Consider the following 27,963-nt stretch of genomic DNA (forward strand, 5'->3'; position numbering starts at 1 on the left):
GCAAACCCATTATGACTAAGCAAACATGTAACACACCACGGCGTCAGATCCAGTAAAGAGGTTAAGAACGTACAAAGACACCAAGTTTAAGCATGCTTGTGTTCAGATAAATAATGGGATTTGCATTACATTCAGCAAGTGTCAAATACAAAGAATAATAAAGGTTGGAAAATAGAACTCAGAAAAATGTAGATACTGTTTGATCACAATGACCTATTGTAGGCCTACATAAAATCCGTAAATATTGGGGAACATGATAACACCTGCGGAATACCGAGGCGTGATATGACGAAGTTTCACTGTATTGGTAAAATTGAGGAATCTTTCAGAAATGAAATTAATATTAAAATAGTAAGTTTAAGTCTTCAAGTACCCACCATTATTGGATTAAAAAAAGTGTTACTTAGTACTTACTTACTTACTTACTTACTTACTTACTGGCTTTTCAGGAACCCGGAGGTTCATTGCCGCCCTCACATAAGCCCGCCATTGGTCCCTATCCTGAGCAAGATCAATCCAGTCTCCAGCATCACATCCCACCTCCCTCAAATCCATTTTAATATTTTCCTCCCATCTACGTCTCGGCCTCTCCAAAGGTCTTTTTCCCTCCGGCCTCCCAACTAACACTCTAAATGCATTTCTGGATTCGCCCATACGTGCTACATGCCCTGCCCATCTCAAACGTCTGGATTTAGTGTTCCTAATTATGTCAGGTGAAGAATACAATGCGTGCAGTTCCGTGTAACTTCATCCCTCTTAGCCCCAAATATTTTCCTAAGCAATTTATTCTCAAACACCCTTAACCTATGTAGTCTTACTTAGTAGAAGTCAAAATATAAAATAATCATACTAAAGCCCTGGTATCGTAACATCTTGGGCTTCACTTTTCTGTCAATCACAATTCTATTAATTCAGTTAAAACTTACCTATCTCTTTAGATCGACGGAACTCGGGGGTTAAAGAACTGGACTCTTGCTCTGAAGCTACGCTCTGTTGGGGCTCGAATCCTGCTTGCGCAGATTATCTGGTAGGCTTTTCCACAGCTGTAAGAAAAATGTCGGACAATCTTATGGCAAATCCTCAGCATCATCTCGCAAACACCAGTGCCACTAACACGACGCCAGATAACTGCGTAATTCATACAGCGTTATTAAAGCAACAGAAAAATTGTTGCTTAACGTTATAATGTTAAAATCAAGGAATAAAAATGATGTTAATTTTTTTCTTCATCCCCAGTTCCATTGTTGTGGAGTGACGAACTATGAAGACTGGTACCAGATAGACGCTTGGCCAGGAAAGAGAAATGTGCCAAGTTCGTGCTGCATGCCAGAGTATGCAAACAACACAGGTAAAGTAACATGAATTTTGTCAGTAGAGTGAAATATTAATTATGACAGGTATTGTCCCGTCGCTCTAATTTCCGGCAGCCAATCCGGTTGCAGGTAGGCTACATTTAAACGTGTGCGTCTTGTGATTCGCTTATGAAGACGTTATTCATTTCTTAAGGCTCGATAAATACTTAATATAATCGCCCGCCATTTTGGCTCTTTCGTTGGCCTTCGCAGAAAGCACACGAAGGCGTTATTTAACCCTCAATTATTTGCTGAATTACAGTGCGTTTGATTTATTATCATAGGAGCTACGACATGATAATGTTTAACGGTGTGGCAAATAGATTCCTCGTATGGTAGCTCGGCAACGAAAGAACAAAAATGGCGAACGATACTACCTACCTAGACTTTATAGAGCCTTCACTTCCTAAGACGTAAGCAAAGAGGAGGAGTCACGCCGGGAATAACAGCGTCGCGACTATAAATACGAACATGCAAGAGTGGGCAAAATTAGGGCTGGGGACGGAGCGGTTAGGTTCGGAGAAGTTACAGTGACGTCATTATTCGGTTGAACCGAGTACAGTAAATAGTCCAAATTTGTGGCGGCAGATTTAAAATTTAGATAGATTGAGTCGATTTTAGAACGTACTTCGAAAGTGAAACCAAGCGTGTTTTAAAAGCGTTGTAGTAAAGCGCTTTCGCTTTGCCAATCGACGAGGAAAAAGTGCTTCTCTTTGTTGCAAAATGGCGGTTGCGAATTTCATTTGCGTGATTACAACTATTTGCGGAGTTATTTTGTATGAAAGGCCTATTTAACTTTCAGTGTTGTTATATAAGACAGACGAAATAAAATTGATAAAATAATTTATAATACTAAGAGCTAATAAATGGGGTAAACGTTAAACACTGCAGCTAAGTAAAAAAGAAGATAGAAAGAAACGGGCTCCATGAAGCGCTGCCTAAAACACTTAAAATAACACACAGAATTATTTACTATTACGGAAAGTGGATAAAATAATCAATAAAACGCGGAATCTTAAACTGAGGAACATAATGTTTATTTATTTTATAACATTACTAGCCTTCAATACAACCATGTTCTCTTTGGTGAAGAGTAATATTATTGATAAATTAAAGTAATTAGGTAACAATTGGTAGAAATAAATATAAATAAAATGATGACTGATGAGGTAACACAAATCCAATAAACACAAATAGAAGAAAAATATGATTCACTTCCTTTTTTAACATATTTTATATTAATCAAACACTCTAATATGATGATGATGATGATGATGATGATAGTAATAGTAATAGTAATAGTAATAGTAATAGTAATAATAATAATAATAATAATAATAATAATAATAATAATAATAATAATAACAACAACAACAATACTTAGGGCTTTTAAGGAACCTGGAGGTTCATTGCCACCCTCACATAAACCCGCCATCGGTCCCTATCCTGAGCAAGGTTAATCCAGTCTCTATAATCATATCCCACCTCCCTAAAATACATTTCAATAGTATCCTCCCATTTACGTCTCGGCCTTCCCAAAGGTCTTATTTCCTCCGGCCTCTCAACTAACACTCTATATGCATTTCTGGATTCGCTCATACGTGCTAAATGTCCTGCCCATCTCAAACGTCTGGATTTAATGTTCCTGATTATGTTATGCTTGTACAAATTTTGGTCACAACCGTAATTACGAGGCCGTCCAGAAAGTTATTTTCCCTGGGCCGTTTATAGAAAAAAGCACAATTGCATGGAAATATTTATTGAAACAGATACAACAATTGTTGTGCTATTTGTCAACATATCCCCCACTGGAATTGAGACATTTGTCATACCATGGGATCAGTTTTTATGTCGTAGAAGTGAGCCGCCTCAGATCGGAACCAGCATTTGACTGTGTCTGCATCTCTCTCTGTCGATCCCATGATATGAGAAATGTCTCAATTCCGGTGGAAAATATGTTGAAAAATAGCTCAATAATTGCTGTGTCTGTTTCAATAAATTTGTCCAATGAAATTGTGTTTTTTTTCTTTTAACAGCCCTCGTAATTGCGGTCGAGTGGCCAAAATTTGTATAAGCACTTACTGACATGGTTGAAGAAAAAATGTAACTTCTTTATCTGCCCCCATCAGAACGTTTGCTTGTAAGAATAGTACAGTACAATGGCCAACAAATACAAAATATTTTTAAAAAATTCATCAAAATACATTTGTGTTTCAAATACTCCATAAGATATATAAAGCAATACGAACATGTAGTGTGAGATCAAATATTTCGGTTATAATATTTTATTAGCACCGTATTTTGCTATGTATCATAAATCATAAAACATTATTCTGCTGGTATCAAGAATTTTACAACAAAATTATTCAGTGACCGTCAAGCAATGCTGTACTATAGGCTTATATTCTGATTTAGATGTTTCATGTTTGAAATGTGTGATGTTCATTGTAAAACATGTATTGTATGGTTTCTTGTTATTAGATTGTGGCTTTGAAGGAAATCAAGACATGTGGTACAAGAAAGGTTGTGCAGAGCAAGTCCAGATGTGGTTTGTGGAAAGACTGCACATTGTTGGCATTGTTGGATTAGTCGTTGCATTCATTCAGGTAAGATATTTATCCATGTGAGTACAATAACAATTGAGGGGCGTTTTCACAAAACTCGTTATCTACAAAAACCTGTTTTTTCAGGAGAGCTGTTTTTAAAAATACACCTATATCGTGATGAAAATTTAATGCGTAAAAATTATAATATATTGCAATCTTAGAATGGAATTGGTAAACACATTTCAAACAAAATTGTGAATTTGTATTTTCCTAGAATATATTAATAAATTTATTGAATTTTTACAAAACTCGGTATCTGCTTCCCTCAATATGAGGTTTATATTAATTTATCCAAAATGTTTGTTCTATTATGTGTCACACTGATATTTATTGTAACACAAACGCTTTGTCATTACACAATGAAGCTGAAAATTTTAGAAAATGTTACATTTCATATTAATATTTGCACTTTAGCCATGAATAAGCATAAATGTTTTTCTACAGTTCTCTGCACCAGTGTTTCTCAATAATATTATATTATTTACAGTATACACACATTTTATTGTTAGATAATAATGTCCAAATTTTTGGTGAAACAATCACAAAAAAATACTTATTTTCACAGGATAACACAAATACTGACATATGAAGTATATAGCTAGTATGGAGCTCCTTCCTGATATTCTGCATCGATGTTGTTATTGTCATTCTGTGTGCACCATTTCAACACATCCTGGTATAACACTTTACTTTCATCAATTTATGTCAAAATATTTCATTAGCTTCTTTATACAGGGTGTTTCATAATTCCTATTACATACATCTACGGGTTGTAGAGTCGACTAAGTAGATAAAATTTTGATTATTAACCCATGTCCGGAAATGTATCGTTTCGATCCAAAATAAGTTTGAAGATCGAATCGATTTCACATCTCTCTCTTCACTAGAGTCAATGAGCTCTTGCCAGTGTGCACTACAAGAGTAGTTCCACGCACCACTTAACGGGTCTCAGGTACCGGTACTTGACCTTCCTGCAAGAGGTACTGGTAGAGTTATGTGAAGATTTGCCACTGCCACTACGTCAGCAAATATGGTTCCAACATGATGGCGCACCCCCACACTTTTCTCTTGCAGTCAGCGAACGTCTCCACTAAACATTCGGGGAAAGGTAGATAGCTCGAGGTGATACAATTCCTTAGCCATCACGGTCGCCAGATTTAACTCCTCTCTACTTTTTCCTTTGGGACCACATGAAAAACCTTGTTTATGAGACACCTGTAGAGTCTGAGGAAGATCTTCAATGTTTCTAGTGAAGTAGGCGATGTGAAATCGATTCGATCTTCAAACTTATTTTTCATAGAAATGATACATTTCCGGACATGGGTTCCTAATCAAAACTTTATCTACTTAGTCCCCTCTACAACCCATAGAAGTTTGTAATAGGAATTATGAAACACCCTTTATATCAGGACTTTTGGGAAGTGTCTGGTTTTGCTGGCAGTCAAAACAGATAGTCGATTTTAATATTTGAAAAAAAAAAAAAAAAATTGGCATTCATTTTGTGAAGCCTATAATACTGTTCCCATTTTTTTAATCCAACAGAGGAAGCTTTAATTTTCAGTAAGAACTGTGCACATGTAGAACAGATATCTGTGACCTCCCAAGATAACCAAATCCTAGATTGAAATACTTGTATTTAGACAAAGAACATCTCAAACCACCAAACCGAATGCACTTGTCGTATCGTTTTCACATAATCAAGTTCAGTTCAGGTGACAAAAAAAGAACAGCAGTTATCTCGTCGGGAATAGTGTCCCTTGCTACATTTGTATTTCAAAATGTTTCTTTTAATCTGATCTGTCTGCTCTTCAACCCTTTCATTCTTTCGCCGACCACCACGATTTTCGTTTGGAATAATTAATTGTCCTGTGATTACATATTTTCTAGCCAGACGTTGTAATCTGTCCTTTGAAACACTCATGATACATCTTCATCTGTTACATGGTAGCAAATCGTCACAGATCTGTTTCTCTTCTTCTCCTCTTTAGCGATAGTTCGCCTTGCAGGACTTGCAACTGTTATGTACTTGATTAGAAACCTATCCTGCTTCAACTTTGTATCATTGTTATAAAAATTTTGTCTGAAGTGTATCAAGTCATTTTAACATAAATCACACACGGAGTAAAGCTTATTTACCTTTTTGCTCTCGATGTCAAGATCGTGAACACAAGTGACATTTGGTAAATCACCAGAATCAACATTCCTTTAATATTTAGGTAGAATTTCTTGTTCACTTCAACGCCTCTTGCGCCTCTTGGAATCTCTTGCACTGAGTGACACACATTCACTCATTTTTCTTGAATATTATTTAACCTTGTTCTGCTGAGCAACAATCTACAGAATGTTGAGATTTAAATGCATCCTGAAGCAGTACAAACTGGTCTAATATTGAAAGAAAACTGTATACAAAGTATTATATAGCCAGCGTGGCCACCAAGTGAAAAATAAGTAATATAACATTTATTTAATGATAACAAGTTTTGTAAAAATTCGCCAAATGTAGATACCGAGTTTTGAAAAATCTCTTTAATTTCAACATCAATTTACTGATATATTTACCAACTTTAGCTTAATTCTGATAGCACCATTGGATTCTCCTGACCCAAAAACATAAGGATACGTTAAAACCTCAAAATCGAAAAAAATGTAGATAACGAGTTTTGTGAAAACGCCCCTCAATTGCAGAGCTACAGAGGATTTATTTAACACGATAAGTAACTTGTAGGTGTTATTTAATTCTCTTCCATAACTTTGTCAAAAATTGGATGTTCTTTTAATGTAATAATGAGAGGTTAACACATTAGGTTCCTTCTGTCAAATTATGAAATGATTATGGAATTTTAAATAGTACAAGAAATAAATCTGTGCAAGATAGTGTAAAACCTAGTAGGTACTTCATTAGGTCTTATTCTTGGTTGAAATTGTTGTAGTAAAGTCAGAGGCGATTTTGAGCTTGGAATCAAGTGGGGCACAAAAAATAAGAATTCTTTAAAACATAGCTTAATAATCAGGAGATAAAAACTCACATATACGGTAATTTCTGGTTTTTGGAGAATAACTCCTTTGCTAAAATTCTGTCCTCTTACCATAAAGCTTTATTTCGTAAATGTTTTATTTCACTCATTTCGAACCACAACCCTTACTGGCATTGTTAACAAACTCAACTTTAATATTAAAAAATGCTCACACATTAACTTCACTCGTAATATTAACTCTCTGGATTACACGTATAGCATAAATAACACAAAATTAGAAAGGGTCACTCCAGTAAATGATTTAGGAGTGGTAATCTCTCGTGACCTATCCTTTTTAACACATATAAAAGCAATTGCGAATAGACCCTTAAAACTGGTAGGTTTCATCTACAGGAACTCAAAAGATTTCAGGAATGTTGAAACTGTCTTAAAAATATATAATAGTTTAATACGAAGTAAATTCGAGTATACATCTATAGTTTGGAATCCTCACTATCACTCGCACTCGGTCATTCTAGAGAGAGTACAGAATAAAATCCTAAAACTCCTATATATGAAAAAACATTGATGTTACAACATATTCCAATCTTATGAATCCATGCTGGTTGAATTTAATGTACCATCTCTCAGTAGTCGCAGGATAAGAGCACAACAAATGTATTTGTTCAAAATCATAAATGGCTTAATAGACAACCCTGATCTTCTACAGCTAAATAGTTTCAATATTGGTAAATCAAATTTGAGAAAGCGATCTCTCTTTTATTTACAGACAACAAAAACACTATCTCATAAAATATTTCCACTTTTATTAATGCTTCGAACATACAATCATCTATCAAATCAACAGGATTTAGATTTTTCGTTATCATACAATATGTACAAGAAAAAGTTATCTAAAGCATTACTTGAAAAATTGTTCTGTGTTGGTAAGTTTTTTTAATAAATTAATTGAGCCTATTGGGCTTGAAGTGTAGTGCTGTATATTGAATTTATTAACATGGTGTTGTATTTGCTCTGCAATTTGCCAATTATTGCTACGCCTACATTTTGCATTTTTGGCTGTGATATCTGTACTTGGCTCTTTTTGATTTGTTTTTATTTGGTGTTTTTCATTTATATCTGTATCTGTTCTTTTTTATTTAGGTGGTATCTGTTTTTTTTTCTTCTCTTTTCCATTTTTAATTTGTAATTACACTTGTATCTGTTTTACCTCTTTTTTCGTGTTGTATGCAATATGTTTTTTTATCTGTACTGTCTATTGTAAATGGGGCTTTGCCCTGTTATGGACATAAATAGATAGATAAATAAATAAATAAATAAATAAATAAATAAATAAATAAATAAATAAGTTTGAAAGATCATCTTCACTCATAACTAGAGTCGACGGCAATTCGGAAGGTGGTAATCTGCTAGCGTTTGCATCGAGAGAGACAGATAGAGCAAGGCAGCGTACAACATTGCCACATCGTACTTCACGCGCACATGTAATACAAATAGCACAGGAAAGAATTTAAATTATCAAAAGACAATAATGACCTTAGCCGTTGATTATTGTAAGCATGATACCAAAGAAATCCTCTTTTCTTCACTAACAATATTCTTTGCATGGTTCTCAATCCCACACCACATACTTCTGCAGTCATTTCTTGCACGTTGGCAACGTTGCAGTCAGCATCAAGATGGCCGGCACCGCTCTGCTCGTCAACGTCTTCAAAATAATTATACACCTTAAACAATATTTTCCGTGCCTGCCTGTGCAATACTTGTCTTCTTACAGTCTCTTCTTCTATTTATTTATCTTACACATACACAGTAAATGTTAGTTTTACTTATTCAGTGTATTGAAACACTCACACGTGAACAAACGAACTCGGGAACTACTTGTTATAGACTGATTTGATTGGTTCTACTGTACAAGCTTGTGACGTCACATACCAGAAATGCTACGGCGCATATAGCAGCTGACCACCTTCTGAACTGCCGTCTAGTCTAATTCATATAAAACTACTTTGTTGGTCACTCAACTGATAAGATATGTATAATTCATGTTAATTAAAACTTGTAGATGTCACTCTGCCACTTAATAGTAAGATTCTACTTCACTCAGAGTATCTCATAAAGAAACTGGCTAAAGAACTGGCTGGAATGGAACTATGCTTTCTTTTAAATTGGCGGTAAATCTTTATTCATGTCCAGGACTGGAGTGACAATTTCGGATTTATTTCTGCACCTCCACCACGCTACATTTTCACATATTTTGTTGACATACACTGTTCAATTGTGCAGCCTGGTGGAAGGTTCATACACTAGGGTAACTATTCTAAACAGTTTTGGTACAGTATACTATAATGACACCATTGGATGGCAAATGGTGGTACTTTTTGGAGTTTTCGTTTTTCTGTATCTCTGTAACTGTAAACCGCCATTAAATAAATAATATCTCTATTTGCTCCCCAACGTCTGCATCAACCCAAACCGAATATTCAGTGTAAAACAGTAATACTGTATGACACGAAAAGTCCACAGTGAAAATGTGACCAGCTCATATTGACACATTCTTACAAGTGTCAGTCCTGAAGAGAGAGTGAAGGAAAGGGGACGCAAATTGAAAAAAAATCAAAACTAAATAAAATCTTACGATGAAAGAGTAATGGAACAGAGAAAAATTCTCTCCAGCACCGGGATATGAACCGGGTTTTCAGCTCTACATGCTGATGCTTTATCCACTAAGCCACACCAGATACCCACCCCGGCGTCGGACAGAATCGTCTCATTTTAAGTTCCAACTCTTGGGTTCCCTCTAGTGGCCGCCCTCTGCACTACATCATAGATGTCTATGAACGTAGAACTGAAGTCCACACATGTGCTGAGGTGCACTCGTTATGAGTGACTAGTTGGCCGGGATCTGACGGAATAAGCGCCGTCTTAATTCACAAAGTGATTTACGCATATCATATATATTATTTTAATGTACCGAAGTACATATGATATTTCCATGCAGATATTCTGCATCATCATACGATGAAAGAGTAATGGAACGGAGAAAAATTCTGAGACGATTCTGTCCATGCCGGGGTGGGTATCCGGTGTGGCTTAGTGGATAAAGCATCAGCACGTAGAGCTGAAAACCCAGGTTCACATCCCGGCGCCGGAGAGAATTTTTCTCCGTTCCATTACTCTTTCATCGTATGATGACGCAGAATATCTGCATGGAAATATCATATGTACTTCGGTACATTAAAATAATATATAAATAAAATCTGGTCAATTTAATTTACAACTGGGAGAGCACATGGTGACGTTATGGTAGAGCCACTAATTTTTAATATCAGGATTCTTACTGTAAGGTCTGTATTGTTTTAACAGATTTACTGTAGACTACAGATAAATGCATTCTACATTACAATTTAATATTCAGATTCCAGTACAGGAAACATAATATTTATTTCAGCGTGCAATATTTATAATCATTACATTCTTAAGAACCAGATATGTTAAATACATACGTTCATTTAGCATTAACCATTTAACATGGGACATGATGATGACATTTATGGTGAAAAATTTGTCCCTCTCCCCCCTGGGCTCTACTAATAGATTGCATGATTAGGTCATAATGTAATGACTTATTATCAAATAATAAAGATAAGTAATAGACGGAACCAGATACACACACACACACACATATATATATATATATATATATATATATATATATATATATATATTGTTATTATATACGTACCTATCGAATCATTATGTCAATGAAATTGTTTGTATATATGAATACATAAACAAACAGTGGTTGAGTGGCTATATTGCTGGACCCATAATTCTGGCCACAACCTAGTTGATTATACTTACATTAGACATTAGCAGGGACTTTGATCTACCAACTGTAATACCATTATAATAGCTTATATGAACTACCGTAGGTAACATTCAGAATATATCTATACATTAACTAAAATGTCTATTTAAACAAGCAGAGAATTGGTCAGTAAACTGAAAAATGAAGTAAACAATTTCAGTTGTTTCGGCATCATATGGTGAAATATTTACTATATTTACTTTATATGCTAGAACCATTTTAGTAGACAAAAGTAACACTGAAAACTACGCCAATAAAACACAGCACAGCTGCCTTGTTTAACAGTAACAATCAAGACTGAAAATTCAGATTGTTTAAATTTAATTCAATCAAGATCAGAGGTAGACTCAGCCATGCAAATTGCGTCGCCAACTAGCCTTTTCTAAAATCTCCTCCAAAAAAAAAAAAAACCTTAAAGGAAACAACTACCTGAAAATCTACAAAACAGAATTTATTTTACTTACTAAAAAGTGATATCAAATCGAAATAAAATATTGTGTAAATTATACTTTAACTAAAATGTCTGAAGTCTCCTGGGGGACATGCTGGAATCGGTGGGGGGAGGGGGGGGGTTCCTCCCGGACCACCCTCTGAATTCATCACTGCATTGCTCTTTCATTTGTATATTTCAAAATTTCGAACTCCGCCCTTATTCTTACCAAAAAAAAAATAGTTGCCATGACTTCATGACTTAAGCCCCAGTCCTTGTGTATGTAAAAAAAAAAGTTTGTTCAGGTGTCTTCTGGAATAAGTACATGGTTAAAGAGAAACTACAGAGTCATAATTCACGTTAAATTTATCTCTCTCTTAGAATCCTTATCTGAAAATAAAAAATGTAGTTTAACTAAATAATTTTAATCTTAATATTCATTCATTCATTCATTTATTTTATTCCATAGATCTTACATGAGCAATGAAGCTTTAAGATGTGGAACAAGTAAAAATTTTACAATATTACAATTACAATTTTTACAGTTTTACAATTTAGTAATTTTCTACAATTTTTATAATTTTGTGCAATGTTTTACAATATTTTGGCTAGATGTAGTGAGATGAAGTGAGGTCCGAGGATTCACCAAATGATTACCTGGCATTTGCCTTTTGGTCGGGGAAAACCTCGGAAAAACCCAACCAGGTAATCAAATCAAAGGAGGGTAATCAAATCAAAGGGGCTGATGCCGAGGACTCGCCATAGACCATCCGGCTTCAGTCCCACAGCTGGGGAAAACCTCGGAAGAAACCATTCAATGAGACCAAAGGGGGATCCAACCCAAGCCCGAACGCAGCTCCGGATCAGCAGCCCAGTGAGTCTGCCGACTGAGCTACATCGATGGCTCTACTAAAAATATACAGTACATAGCCAATCAGATTATTAAATTTACAAACATGAGCGATCATTCATCAGTTGAGCTATATGTATAATACAAAACAAGTAAGTTAATTTAATTTAAGGCATAAACAATTCAATCAGTTGTGATATACAGAAATTGATAATACATATCATGCAAACTGCTTCAAATTACAAACACAAACAATTTATCAATAAAATTCATCGGCCAAAACTATACAAATATATACAATACAAAGTAAGCAGATTAATTCAATTTACAACATACTTTCTTTAAGCTATACAAATTTGTACAATTAATATAAAATTCATCAGTTGAGCTATACAGACTACCATTCAATTTACAGCATATACAATTCATCAGTTGAGCTATACAGACTACCATTCAATTTACAGCATATACAATTCATCAGTTGAGCTATACAGACTACCATTCAATTTACAGCATATACAATTCATCAGTTGAGCTATACAGACTACCATTCAATTTACAGCATATACAATTCATCAACTGAGCTATACAGACTACCATTCAATTTACAGCATATACAATTCATCAGTTGAGCTATACAGACTACCATTCAATTTACAGCATATACAATTCATCAACTGAGCTATACAGACTACCATTCAATTTACAGCATATACAATTCATCAGTTGAGCTATACAGACTACCATTCAATTTACAGCATATACAATTCATCAACTGAGCTATACAGACTACCATTCAATTTACAGCATATACAATTCATCAATTGAGCTATACAGACTACCATTCAATTTACAGCATATACAATTCATCAGTTGAGCTATACAGACTACCATTCAATTTACAGCGTATACAATTCATCAATTGAGCTATACAGACTACCATTCAATTTACAGCATATACAATTCATCAGTTGAGCTATACAGACTACCATTCAATTTACAGCATATACAATTCATCAATTGAGCTATACAGACTACCATTCAATTTACAGCATATACAATTCATCAGTTGAGCTATACAGACTACCATTCAATTTACAGCATATACAATTCATCAACTGAGCTATACAGACTACCATTCAATTTACAGCATATACAATTCATCAGTTGAGCTATACAGACTACCATTCAATTTACAGCATATACAATTCATCAGTTGAGCTATACAGACTACCATTCAATTTACAGCATATACAATTCATCAGTAGAGCTATACAGACTACCATTCAATTTACAGAAGGCCTATATACAATTAAGTAAGAATGGAATGCATCTTATTGTTTCAGCTGTTCGGACTCATATCATCAATGCTGCTGTTCTGCACAGTCAGACATAAGCGAACCTCTCACACCTACAAGTCGTATGATCCGACCACATGACTATTGAGGGAAGGCGACGAGTACTACCGTCGTTGCCAGCCCTTGTGAGAAGTCTCGAAGACTACAATAAGCCAGTATATTTATGTGAGACTGTGGTAGGCAGATCGAAGTGGAGGAAAATTTCCATTGACATTAAGAAGTAGTTGAAGTTGCAGAAGAGAGATTTTCTTTTGAATATTACAAATGTCAAGACGCACAAAGACTAGGAGATCATATAAAAGTTATGCTCTAGTCTATAAATAAGACACATTCGCTATGACTGTGGCGAAACTCTTCACAAGTGGGGAGGAGTTAACTGTTTAGAATTGGCCTAAGAAAAATATTCCTATTTTGTATTCAGTTATTTTCTTGTTTCTTTTCTGTACTATTTTTCATACATATATTCTTGTTTTCATGCCTTTTATTGATGGATTTAGAGGACAATTATTAAGTCAGAAATTTGAGACTCCAGATTCAGGTGCCTTGTATTAATAATGATTTCAAGAAAACAAACTTCAAGAAGAAAATGTATATGTACCTTATATCCTTAATCTTTAGGATTCTTGAAATCTTGTAAGATACTGATATATAATTTATATATATTTAGAAACGCAGAATTATGTGTGTACATTTATAGTGCATTACGAAACGTGAAACTGCAGTAAGTTATATAAAGTAGGCTATGGATATTTCTTTGCAAATATTTTACGAAATAAATAAAAAGTAGTAATTAGCTTTAGTTCATTAATACAGTAGAATTATAGGAAAAACATAAACGAATCTCTTCTCGACAGATTGCATGCTGGTTCTTTTTTGTGATTGGCTCGAAAATTATTTTCATAAGATTTTTTTGTTTCTATTCATTGTCGATGTAAATGAAGAAAGAAACTTGCGTTGTATGAGATAGGAACATTTTTAAGTACATAGTATTATTCTTGCTTACATCACGAACGGACAATCTTCGGTTCATGTTTTTGTTACTTTTGCTTCCTGATGAAGCTGTTAAAATTGTGAGAAATATTTTTCTGTATATCTGTAATTTTTTTCTGATAAAATATAATTTTATAGTGAAAATAGGTGAAGCAAAATGTATGGCATATGATGCATTATGTAAAATAATTTATAACTTCATACGATGTCATTCCATTGCATGCCAATACCCTGTATAAGACTTAATTTCAGTCTTAGAAAGGGTGGTAATGTCTCGAGAAACACTAAAATTGTTAAAATAACATTTATCTTAATTTCATTTGAAAAAACATCTGTTTTAGTTGAATTGAACTTGTCTTTCATCATTATAAGAAACACTGTTTTGTTATCATTTTTATAATACAAATTTATTTATTTATATTGTACTGCTTAACCAAAATATTATAATATGTGTTGTATCTTTGTTTTCTTACAACTAATTATGTCGGAAAGAATGGCAACTATCATAATTTACATTTTACTTTTGACAATAATTTTATCAACTACATTTGATATAGTGTAAATAAACCATAATTCAATAGAGCAACTGTGAATGGAAAATTTGTAAGAAGTGGTAGTGGGTCTGTCTTACGGAACATGAGTGAAGAATTCAACATTGGAATCACAAGATTGATTAAATGGAGTCAAGGATAGAATTTTATTTTTGCAAAGTAACGAGAAAGGAATTAGCTACTAAATCTCAATTATGCATTATGTAATAAATAATACAGGCTAATATGAGGATTATAGTCATACAAAATTAATTTTATGCGATTAATCTAATTACAGTATTCCGAATTTTGAGACAATAAAACGTTGCTTTTATTACAAAATGGGTACTAAATTAAACTGCTATCATTTTTCAACCACTTCCACGTAGAGAAACGCAGTTCTTTTTAATATGTGGTGCCCAGAGTAGCAATTTTTGTAAGCTAATATGATGCAGTGATGCTCCATAATGGATCAACGGTGGCCTACGTGCTTCCTGACCAAAGAGCATGGATTCGATTCCTTGTGTGGTTAATGAAGAAATGCATCTTCATTTCACGGGAACAGGTGTGTGTTCCTTGGGTTATGATATCCTGTTCTGTCTGTGATGGTGCTCCATCGTGCTGACCACACGTCTAGGGAGATCCGCATTGTATATGTTTAATGTTAGGTTACGAGAATATCTTTGAAGTACCCTACAATAGACTAGGGTCCCACAATGGTTGTAGAGCCTTTAAAAAATACCGTACCTCTGTGAAAGAAGAAAACAGGTACTATACCCAGAAGCACTGACATTACTAATATAAATTGTGATTCTTAGTAGATAGTCTCTTTTATAACCTTACCGGTACACCTTTAAAAAAATCATTGTAATATTTAATTATTCAGAGGTGGTACAAATGAATAGGACATTTTTGTTACAAGAATAGTATGCGAAGTTTGCAGATTTAGTGACCTGAGAAATATGTTGTTTATATTTGAATACTCTATGTGAAGAATCGAGGCTTCTATTTTGAGTAATATATATATATATATATATATATATATATATGCTTGAAACATTATATTTAGAAGATCTGTTGCAATTACCGTGAATGGAAAGTACAATCCTCAAAAAAAAAAGTATATATCGGTACGTCTAGTTTTGAATATAACTTATTCACAGCTATAAATTATATCACAGTATGTTTTATTTCTTTTCATATGTTGTAAATTTCTTAATATTTTGATTTGTTACATTGTATTATTTTGTGTAGTGATTTCATTGTAAACAACTGTAATACGTTCCAAAACAAATTTGTTGAGTATTTCACATTCCAAATGCAGCTAGTGTATGGTGCGTTTTCTTTATGTTCAGGAAATAATATTGCTGATGTTTGATTGTGTGTAATTTTATGTTGAGAATCTTTATTAAATATTGGAAGAAAACTTAATGAACTTACTATTTTCTTATGAGCTATATCTATTTGTAAATTCTAAAGCTTGTCTCTATAGATTTTCCCCGTAATTTATTAATAAACTCAAACTGATATACTAAAATACATTATAATTTTGATTATTGTTGGTGAGGCTTTGACCAGAATAAACAATGCTGTATTGAAAGTATTATAAATTCATAATGTTTCATTTGATGTTCACTGCATTTTAAAAATGTAAAATTATTATACTAGAGATATTAAAAATTTGTCATTCTTCACTAGCAATATTACCTGGTTTTTATGCAAATTAATTCTGCTAACTGAAAAATGTTAATAGAAATGTTGGGTCCAGATTAAAAGAAAATATTTTTATTCAGTTAAAAGTACGGTTGTCAACTAGCTGGTATTTCATTGGCTCAACTGGAAATTTTGGCGGGTCTCAACATACAGCTAAAAGCCAATATCAATCCTTTAGCAGCCCTATTTGTGGTTGGTAATTTTATCAAATGCGTTTGAAGACTTTTAATAAGAGCTTTCATCAAATAAGTTAGAAGGGGTCTTTCTATATTTCGTGGGACATTTCAGTCTTTTACTCAGAGCAGTTAAAGACATGGATATTTTCAAGTTTATTGCAGCCTTAAAACTTAACGGTTCGATACCAAAAGTGGAAAATATTTTAAGTGTTGGACAAAAACTAGGACTTCAACTGGATGAAGAGACACTCTATGATGAACTGTGCTTGTTAAATGAAGTGGTTTCTTCATTTATGAGAGATGAACATTTGACCAGTGTTAGAAAACTGTAAATATTTTGAGGTTAACATGGCTTCGGACAATTGACTAAACAATCATATGGAATGAAGATAGAAATCACTTTAAGTGTGAAAGTAGTAGAAGCTGAACTTTGTATCAGGGAAAATTTGAAATAATTTAGTTGTGTGGAATTCTTATGCTTCATAGCAGAAGAAAAAAAGTTAGTAAAGTTGTTGCATCAAGCTCCAAATACAAATTTTTTAATTGAATTTGTAACATTGAAGTGAGTTGTTTCTCAAATTCTTTTATTACTCGTATCATAAATTACCAATTTGTAGCCTATACAGTTTAATAAAAGAAAGAACAGTTAGCATTTCTGACCGTGAATAAGCGGGCCTGGGTTCAAATCCTGGTTGGGATTTTTTCCTGGGCTTTCCCTCAATAAATTCAAGCAGAATTTCTGGATTGCTTTCGGCGTTGGACCTCTGACTCATTTCGCCATCATTAATTCCCATACCATAACCCAGGTTAAGTTCTCAATACAACTTGTACTTGTATAAGAGCACAGCCGTTCGACTATCCAATCATTCACAGAATAGGAGCGATAAGCACAATAAGACTCAGTTGTTGCAAATGTACCGTACACAATAAGACTAGGAATTATAATGAATTTAAATACTATTATAATCACAATCATGCCATGGTATGAAAGAAAAATTTCACAACCTCGAGCGGGAATCGAACCTGCGACTTCCTGTTCTCCAGTCAGGCGCTCTACCACTGAGCTATCGAGTTCGTCTCACGCCTAAGGCTTGGAATTATACTTTCATACTGGCGACTCTATTATAGAGTACTGTCCATAACGTCTGATCTAGTCAGCACTGCTTATGGGTTGAAAGAAACTTTACAAATGTAATCTTCATCTTACAATGTTTGGTGACGTATACACGTCCGTTGATGTGACATATTAATGAATTTAAATACTATTATAGTCACAATCATGCCATGGTATGAAAGAAAAATTTCACAACCTCGAGCGGGAATCGAGTTGCCAGTATGAAAGGATAATTCCAAGCCTTTGGCGTGAAACGAACTCGATAGCTCAGTGGTAGAGCACCTGACCGGAGAACAGAAAGTCGCAGGTTCGATTCCCGCTCGAGGTTGTTAAATTTTTCTTTCATACCATGGCATGATTGTGACTATAATAGTATTTAAATTCATTAATATGTCACATCAACGGACGTGTATACGTCACCAAACATTGTAAGATGAAGATTACATTTGTACTAGGAATTATAGATGCTATGATACCAAATAGAAAGGAACTGAAGTACGAAATCACAAATATTTTAAATTTACATAAATTGCATTAAATGTAGACCCCTGATACCACCACGAACTATTGTTAGCAGGATAACATTTCATTTCCTCTTTGTAGTGTTAGTGAAGCAGTTTCACTCTCTAGTTAGGAATTGAATCAGAGACAAATATAGCAAATTTAAACATCATATTCTTAATCTACGCATAAAAATGAACCAAAAGTACTAGCTGTTACTTTTCTGGAAGTGAAAAGCCATGTTCTGTTACTTTCTACAACCAATATTTCTTTGTGACTGTAGAGTAGTCGAAGTGGTTACTTCTCTAGAAGTACAGTAGTCCCTGAGACCTGGTCTCAACTTCCCAGATTATTCCTGTATAAAGAAGCGTTAATGATTTTATGCTCGACCATGCCAAAATGTAGTATTTATGCACCTGGTAGCAGACCTTTAATGTATGTCATTAAAGTACACCTAATCATTAAAGGTCAGGTCTTTCAGCCAATGACGACTCAGGTTACAACTGTTCAGCCAATGACAGGTCAGCTTTCTACCGTTATAAAAACCGCAAGTATCGATTATTCTCGGATATGCAATCGAAAGATAATTAGCGAAAAGTCACGGAGGCTGGAAATCCAATACTGTCGCAGAAGGTTATATTCTGTTACTATAATAATTAGCGTTAATTGTAAATAATATTCAAATAAATTCAATTTGTCATCTCGTTTTTCTATGTCTAATTTAATTTTAATGTTATCTCTGTAGGTTCTTATGGCCTAGCAAGGTCAATGTGAACATCTGTTCCTCGGAAAAAATCAATACCGGTACTTTCGCGTCTGCGCACATCTCACAACATACGGGACATTGGCCAAGGTCAGATACAAAGAAAATTAATAATATCAAGTTAGAAATATGGTCGAGCATAAAAAGTTGTATGAAACTCGCCTATAATGGTAATTAAGAAGCTCGTATGAAAATTATGAAACTCGCTTGCGCTCGTTTCATAAATATCAATACTCGCTTCTTAATTACTTTCATTATAGGCTCGTTGCATAATGTACTATTATTTGAATTGTTTGAGGAATAATTGCCACAACTTCACATGTTTGTAATAATTTTTATAGTCTGATAATTTTTATATAGGGTGACTATGTAGATACTGAAATGCCTTTGGAAGGCAGAAGGGTGAAAAAGAAGGGACTCGTACTAAAAAGGGAAGCAGTGGACAATTCCACAATGTTCCCATATAATGGCACTATTTTGTACAATTAAATCTTATGTAAGATATATTTTTGCTTTTGTGTTGTGATCTGGCAATATATCTCAATTCTCTATGCAAAAATTATATATAATATAACATTTTCGAATATTATGCAAGTTATGAGCATTACATGTTCCATATCTTCATAGAATTGTTCAAAGTATTAAGTTTCATTCTGGATAGTAATGGAAGCATATAAATACTTGCAGGAACTTTTTTTTCATGTTAGTATTTTAGTTTTTTACAAAACATTTCGTGGAAAAAGTATTACAGCCCATGCTTTCTTTTATTTTTCATTTTCTGTCTTGGATTATTTTATATGCTGAAATTTGTTTAAGTAGAACCGGATTTTTTTAAGATAATATGAAAATGTAATGTTTTTAAAGTTGTAGACTCTGCTGTAGAAGTACTGTAGTATTCCCTTCTCAGAGGTGGGTAACAATATTTTTCTATTATTTAATCACTACATACTCCTCACCGGAAACGCTCTTCCAACACTTGAATTGGAACCAGACAATGAAAAATAAAATTCACACATTTCCGAAGTTCGAAAATACAGTCCATATTCTTAAATTGAATAAAGAATTCATTTCACTGAGAATCCATTTCCCATTAAAAAAGTTGTCACTGTGAACACTTATAAATATTTTCAGTTCTTGATATTGGTCAGACAACTTATCATTATCAATCTCAAAGTCTCTATTTTTAAAAAATCTGAAGCAAGAATGCAATAATCATTAAAATGGGAAATCACAACATATCTGTTAAACCGCATCTTCTCGAAACAAAATTATTGCAAAAGTACTGCCCATTTCTCCAAGTCGATATATTTCTAATACCTCGTGAACAAAAGACTTTCAAAGTTCCACCTGACCATTCTGTTCTAACTCTGTTGAGAAATAAGACTTTGTTTTTCGTGGGCAACAACCTGAACGTTTGTTGCACAATGTAAAGTTCCAGGATAATATTACAATGCAGATCAAAGCAAAACCAGAGAGTACCATACTCTGGCAAAGACAACCACTATCGAACATTATACTGAACTTATACACCATGAAATGAATTGGTTCCACTTTAACAATGGTGAATAACTCAAGTTTGAAGAATTCAGTTTTTAGTAGTCGTATTTTGTTTTAATTCCGGACATATTGGCTGTCATTCCATCGTCATTACGGGACTAATGATAGGAGCCCGTGGGACCATACCCCGGTTCCTAGTCGACTTCTGTAAATCTTTTGGCCTGCATAAAAATATTTTAAGAGATCTAACAATTGCAGCACTCAAAGGCTCAATAGCTATTTTCAGGCATCATACATATGGACCATGACTAATTCGCATCTCCTTCACGTTACTTCGTTTAACATCATGTGTTTCAATATAATTCAAATTGTTTATTTTTCACTCTAACAACAATTTATCACTAAGCCTCAAGGCTATTACTCTGTTGTATCGTGGTACTCTTTGTCGATGGCAACCTGTAGTGGTTACAGGAAGAAATTAAATTAAATTAAATTTAACAGTTCCAATGAGAAGGATACTTTTCTCACTTCATTTTTACAGGGTCAGTTAAGCAGATTTAGCTGTTTCTAACAGTCCCACTGAATATAATATTCTTCTCACTCCATTTCTTTCCACTTGAAGACTAAGATAAAGGTAATTTTCGAGACGTTGCAAATACCTTATTAATTAACAGTATCGGTAATGAAAAATGTCTAAACTATAGGTACCTCTTGCAGTCAAATAAACAACATGAAGACATTTATCGTTTTCTGTACTGGTATGTTTCTGGATATCATGCTATTTCACTATTTAACATTGTGCATATCATGTAAATTTAAACAATATATAGGCTACTAGTAAGAAAAATGCAGTAGCCTCATATGACGTCTGATTGAATGCTAAAACTAGAGTTTGTTGGAAAGAACTACGACAGTACGGCTTCTCTTACTCAAGGTTCGATTGATGAGATTGGTGTTTACTAGTTGATTTAGCTGTCTTGAGCGAGAGGGAAATTGGAAAGGTTTTTATTAGTATGGAAAAAGTACAGTTAAGTAATTATTAATTTTATGTATTACTAAATACGGGCATTTGAGAAAGTATTGTTTTTATATTTACATCAACATTATGTTTACATTTACAGTGATAGGACATGAACGAGAATGGTGGATAATCATGAGACAGTGAAGTAAAAATAAATAGATTAACTGTCTTGTACTATAGCTTATATTATAGATCAATGGAAATTTCTTCAGACAAATATCCTAATCTTTTCCCTTGTTTGTAGCTTTAATATTATGTAGTATTTCGAGACCTTGATATAAAATACATACTGGTACTGGTACAATATAATTCTTTAATAAGCATTTCGTTGCATTTTCCACTTAGAAAATGTAGGAAAGAATACAATAATTATTTCTGATATGTATTAGTATAAATATTAGAAAAATATGAGATAACAGTGAAAGAATTTGTAATAAATTATTTTTTATTTATTTTATTTTATTTTATTTTTTTGCCTGTATCATTTTCTGAATTGTTGCCCTTTCCTAATGAATGAAAAGGAAGAAATTTATTTATTGTTTTCAGAACAAGCTCTTTTGCATTGAACCCGAATCACGCAAGTGAAGTGGGTAGGCTTTGGATACACACACATTGAACATTAAAAAACTTCAGCTGGAAATTTGGAAAGTCAGTCTGAGATAAGTTAGCCTATTTATTGAATTGTACAATTTTATTTAAACAGAAAAGACATTCAAGATTGCTCATATGTTATGGCAATAGGAAGTAAAAACAGAGACTCTGAACAAAATATTTTACAAAGCTGTCTTGTTCGTCATAAACTTTACTGTGCCTGTTTTTATTATATTACATTCTCTGTGACAAATAACTACAAACTTACAGACTCATGGCTAGGCACTAAACTTCAAATCAGCAGTTTCTTTGTCGGATATTTAATTTAATTTATTGTATTCTATAGACCTTACACTAGTATTTAAGCTTTAAGATGTGGAACAAATCAAAATTTTAGAAGATTACAATATTTCGACGAGATGTAGTGAGATGAGGCCGAGGATTCGCCACAGATTACCTGGTATTTGCCTTATGGTCTTTGCTTTGAATATTTTACGTATACATTGGAAGATGTTCTGTTTTCAGTTAAGTTTTCAAGGCAATAAGCTTTAACTCTTGTTATACCGGTAGTGCAATAAACTAAGTTTAGACAGTTCATGACTGTTAGGCCTACTGGAAGTGGAATTGTAGGTTATGAAATTTCCAGCTTTCTTTCTATTTAATAAGATTATAACTACATCAGCTTCTGATAACGTGATTTAAATTACAAAAGATGTAAGAAAGTTGTTTGTTTTAGTTGTTTCAAATTATGTACTACTTGAAGGAAAAAGAAAATAGTGTTAGGCGCCGAATTTGGGGAGGGTGGAAGGAAAGGCACTTTTTGCACCCCCAATCTATAAAGCCAGGGGCGTCGCTCCCCTCCACCAATAAAATTAATAGAGGGATTTCGACCTTACTAATTCGAAGAGATATTCCCATGTTAAAAAATAATTTATTAATTTGTTTGAAAGAAGAACTAAAGCATAAGCCAAAAATTATTATTTCAAATCCATAGAGAGGATCAACTGTCGCAAAGAACATATTAGTGACTCAAATTACAATGCCCTCTTTCTTTCTTCCTGCATGAGAGACCGGTGAATCCCCATACACATGATGCAATGATGGCTCCACTTCTTTATGATTCACATTTTTCACTATTGTAATTGAACAATAACAGTCATAAGTATTACCAAGCAGAAATAATAAAAACTGAATTAACAGTTCAATCAACAGTGTAGTCGACTGTAATTTTGACTAATATCAGTTAACATATTATTATTAATGTTCGACTTTTTCATAAACAATTACATTTGATACGAAATTCAAAAGTAATCATTGTCAACATGCAGTTTCAGTGATCGTTTCTTGTGATGATCGTTGTTACTTGTTAAGTGATCACTGATTGCGATATAACTATTGATGAAAGTGCATTGAACGAGAGCAGAATGATAAATTGGATTATAGTAAGGGCAATGAAAGTAATTGCTCTTATTCATCATCACAGCGAAGGTGAACAAAGCAGTGAAAGAGAAAAGGTAGTGAATACGGGTTTCAGTTTTGAACCATTTTGTGTTAAGAAATTACTATGCAAAATCAGACGATACTATTTTCTGTAAAATGTGTATGGAAAAATTTGAGAAACAGCAATTAATGTTTTCTCGGACTTTTGTGCAGAATTTGTGCAGAATCCTGCCCCGCTTTCTCTCCCCTCCTCCCCCCCCCCCCCAATATTTCAAAGAAGTTGGCGCCTATGTAGTATATAATATAGGCCTACTGAAATAAAAAATTGATAGTGAGGTTATATTGAGATAATACCGGTAGGGCCTATGTAGGCTCTAAATATTTTATACATATATAGTTAATATTAACAGTTTCTGTAAATATGTATTCACAGATGACAAATTTTCTTGCATTATTGCTAATATTTAACATCATATTATTTTCCATACAGAGAAAGGAGAGCCCTCAAACTTCGTCACTTATATTATTGATGTAAATATAAATATGATAATACAGTATTAAAGTTATTTATTTTAAATATTTTACAACTCTGTACCGGTATTTATTAACTATTAATGGTGTTGGGAGTTACTGGTCATAAATGATAATTTTGTAACAAATACATTTGCCAATGTAGTAAAATAAGTATCACCGTAATATAGAAGAAATGTGTATCCAGTGTTCTCTGTAAGCCACTGTGTACTGTTTTATTAATAAATGTAGTACCTGATTAACTGATTATTGTCTCTACTACCTGTAGGCCTTACTATAAATAATGGTACCTAATAACAGTTCGTTTCATAGTTCGGCCCTGTATGTCTTTATAAGTGATCACTAGAGAGCGGAATTTAGGCAAAAACCTATTTTTTTCCTTGATACATACAGGCTTGAGATTTAATATTTACATTTTTCATGGAAATATAGGTATAAATAAAGGGGTTTTATAGTGCCTAAAAGTGCCTATTTCGACGTTAGTGCCTATTTTTAAGTTTTTTTAAATTTTTGCATCATTTTTCGTAACTGTTTACTGTTTTTCTTAACATCCTGTACCGTTTACATTCCAAGAGGGATAACAAGTCCTTCCTAGCAGTGAACGACACAATAGAGAAGTAGCCTACCTCCGGGCCACCCCTTCTCATTCTTACAATCTTCCAATTCTAAAATTCCAACTTTCAGTCGGCCTGGGTAGTGTAGTCGGAATAGCACTGGTCTTCTGTGCTCGAGGTTGCGGGTTCGATCCCGGTTCAGGTCAATGGCATTTAAGTGTGCTTAAATGCGACAGGCTCATGTCAGTAGATTTATTGGCATGTAAAAGAACTCCTGCAGGACAAATTATTATTATTATTATTATTATTATTATTATTATTATTATTATTATTATACAGTGGCGGCTCGTGAACTTGTGGATTGGGAGAGCTGCAGTAGATTTTGGTACATACAAATTTCTCTTCTTGATACCATTACTAATAAGTATAGGACAAAAATAAATGCACTACATATCGAAAAACCAAAACTTCCTGACTTAATTGGGAGATGTCTGTGGCATCATTTGCTAATCCCTAAAAAAACTAATATCATCGATTTCAGTCTGAATTTCTGATCGGCAGACACTCAACTTGCAATCTACCAGTTCATTCTGAATTGTCTTAGAATAACTTTAAACAGTGGCATGTTCCAAATGATTTTTGAGAGGCTCGTTTAGATTACTCACGAACTGTAGCAACCCACGAAATACGCAGGAGTCCTTCGAATCGTTTTTTCATCATGTCCTCTAAGGGGAAGTTCATATTGGCCACAAAATTTGGTACAATCAATATTTTTTTAAATAATTTTAAAATTTTCTTCTCACTTCTTGATTATGTTTGAGAATGTTTCTTCTGTTCGTTTCACTTAATTGCGCAGCAATATTAGTTTTGCCTAACATAGCCAATGAAACATTTTTCAAGTGAGATTGCGAAGATTTGTGCTTTTTAATTTTTAGGGGCAAATGTCTTAAATCTGTCACACCACTCCTAGTCTATGCAGTATAACCACCGAAGAGGAGGCAACCACAAATGCTCAGCATAAATTTCATTGTTATACTTCCTTACATATATGCACTATTTCGGCTGGATGAAGCTTGAGTAAGATTTAAGTCGGATAACGAACGACCCTGTAATTTCACTTCATTACATCAATTTTCTCCGCAAGGGAAAGTTGAGAAAAACAAAATTAATATTCTGTAATTCACACACACTCATGCTTGTACATTTGCACTGGTTAAGTTACGGTACTAAAACGTCACACCAAAGCAACACTCAGATATACTGATATATTTCTAAAACTGGAAAAGAAGTCTCTTTCGTATTTTACGTGCTATGTCAAAAGGATTCTACTCGTGCAATCATTTTGAGTTAAGGCAAATATGCTGGAGGCTGGATATATACGTAATAATTATGCAAAAGAGAATATTAATTTCGTTATATTAACTCAATAAGATTCTACAACAATAAGTATGTGAAGAGAAAATAAAAATGTTGTCATTAAGTTTCAAGGGAATAGAGAATCCATTTGACGCAGCATTACAATAGCGGTGTGGGAGGAGAGGAAAGATCCCTTGTTACCTGGCTCTGCAACCACTGCAGCGTAATATGGGTTTTAAACAGCGGCAGTTTCCCTCTGCTCCCCTTCACCTCTCTACCCCCTGACCAAGCAAGACACACTCTCTATGAGCTGTCCCACCCTGCAGATCCCAGGATGACTTTGAATGCACTGTCAATTCCAGTACAGTCGACACGCAAAAAGATAATGCATAAGATAATAGTACATATTCCCGGCCAGATGAAATATAAAGCAATTTACTAATAAAAGCTGTAACAATTCTTCTACAAATTAAAATAAATATTATTTTTATTTTCCTGTCAAAGCAGGGAGTGCTGCAGCTCCGCAGCTCTTATGGACGGGCCACCCCTGTTATTACATCTTCCTCTGTCTGTCAGCAATTTAACACAAACTCGCTGGGTTGTACCCGAATAAGCATTCTCTTATATTCCAAGACAGATAACAGCCCCTTCCTTTTTTCTCACCATTTGTAAGTACAGCAGTGAGCGACACAATAGCCACAATAGGTGCTGATCATCTACTGTGAAGCAACTATGGAAATGTGATTGATGAATGAAAAACACTAACTTAAAGATAGAATGTCTTCATTTTGTGTATGCATGTGTACCCTTGTGAAATGTGAAATGTGTGGAAGTTTCTTTCAATCATAGAATTTTTCATTAAATAGATGTTGAATCTTATATTAGTGGCATTCTTTAAAAGAAGCCTATTTTTTTATTTTATAGAGCCTAAATAAAGAAGTTTAAGAGCCTATTTTAGGCGCCTAAAATGCCACTTTTTAAGGCCTAAAATTCCGCTCTCTAGTGATCACATAATCTTGTTTATGTCCAACCCATAAATATGTTGATACACCTTACAGTAATTGTGCACTGATAAAAAAAATGGGACTCATTATGTGAAAGTATTTTCCAATAACACTGATATTGGTATTCATATAACAATTTTATTTTAATGAAAATATTGAAATGTTTGTGATTAGTATATCTCGTGATGTACCGGTACATACAGAGTGATTCACGAGGAAAGGTAAAAAATTTAGGCCATTTTGAGTGAAATAGTTCATATGAACATAGGTCCTGTTCGCGGGCATAGTTTCCTGCCCTGTGACAGAGATTTTGCTGTCGTGAAGAGAGCTGCATGTTGCCATGATCGAATGCACACTCCACTGCAGTATGATAACTTGGAAATGCAAAGAAGAATGGACCTGCCTTCGAAGTGAGATCTGTGCAAACTGAGCAGGAGTTGTGGCTTTCTACATACAAGAAGCAAACATAAAGCCTTCAGCATCGAAATGATTTCCAGATTAGTCATTACAGTCAGCTTGTCTTCAAGAAAAACCGCAAAGGTTTGTTGTAGCATTCAGATTTATAAATGGACTGAACAGAGATTTTTTTTAATCTTTACAAAGATCATGAGAACGTGATACTACCAACAGAACATGCTTATGATAATAAAGTTTTGATTAACCTGAAGAAATTTGAGGTTGTGACCAAGATAGTTCTAGATGAGCATAAGGAGTTATACAACAACATAATGCTGTGGTCT

General features: G+C 34.0%; 1 protein-coding gene across 2 annotated transcripts in view; it reads left to right on the plus strand.

The window, feature by feature from the left end:
• Tsp5D (Tetraspanin 5D) overlaps positions 1 to 16,393 on the plus strand; it is a 281,290-nt gene extending 264,897 nt beyond the window's left edge. For both annotated transcript variants that reach the window (XM_069841262.1, XM_069841263.1), the window contains exons 5-7: positions 1,237 to 1,348; positions 3,834 to 3,958; positions 13,431 to 16,393. In XM_069841262.1, coding sequence (XP_069697363.1) covers positions 1,237 to 1,348; positions 3,834 to 3,958; positions 13,431 to 13,523 — 330 coding nt within the window. In that variant the 3' untranslated portion in view covers positions 13,524 to 16,393. The remainder of the gene's footprint in view (positions 1 to 1,236; positions 1,349 to 3,833; positions 3,959 to 13,430) is intronic.
• Positions 16,394 to 27,963: the final 11,570 nt, after the last annotated feature.

Source organism: Periplaneta americana, chromosome 12 (assembly GCF_040183065.1).
Source record: "Periplaneta americana isolate PAMFEO1 chromosome 12, P.americana_PAMFEO1_priV1, whole genome shotgun sequence".
Taxonomy (NCBI): domain Eukaryota; kingdom Metazoa; phylum Arthropoda; class Insecta; order Blattodea; family Blattidae; genus Periplaneta; species Periplaneta americana.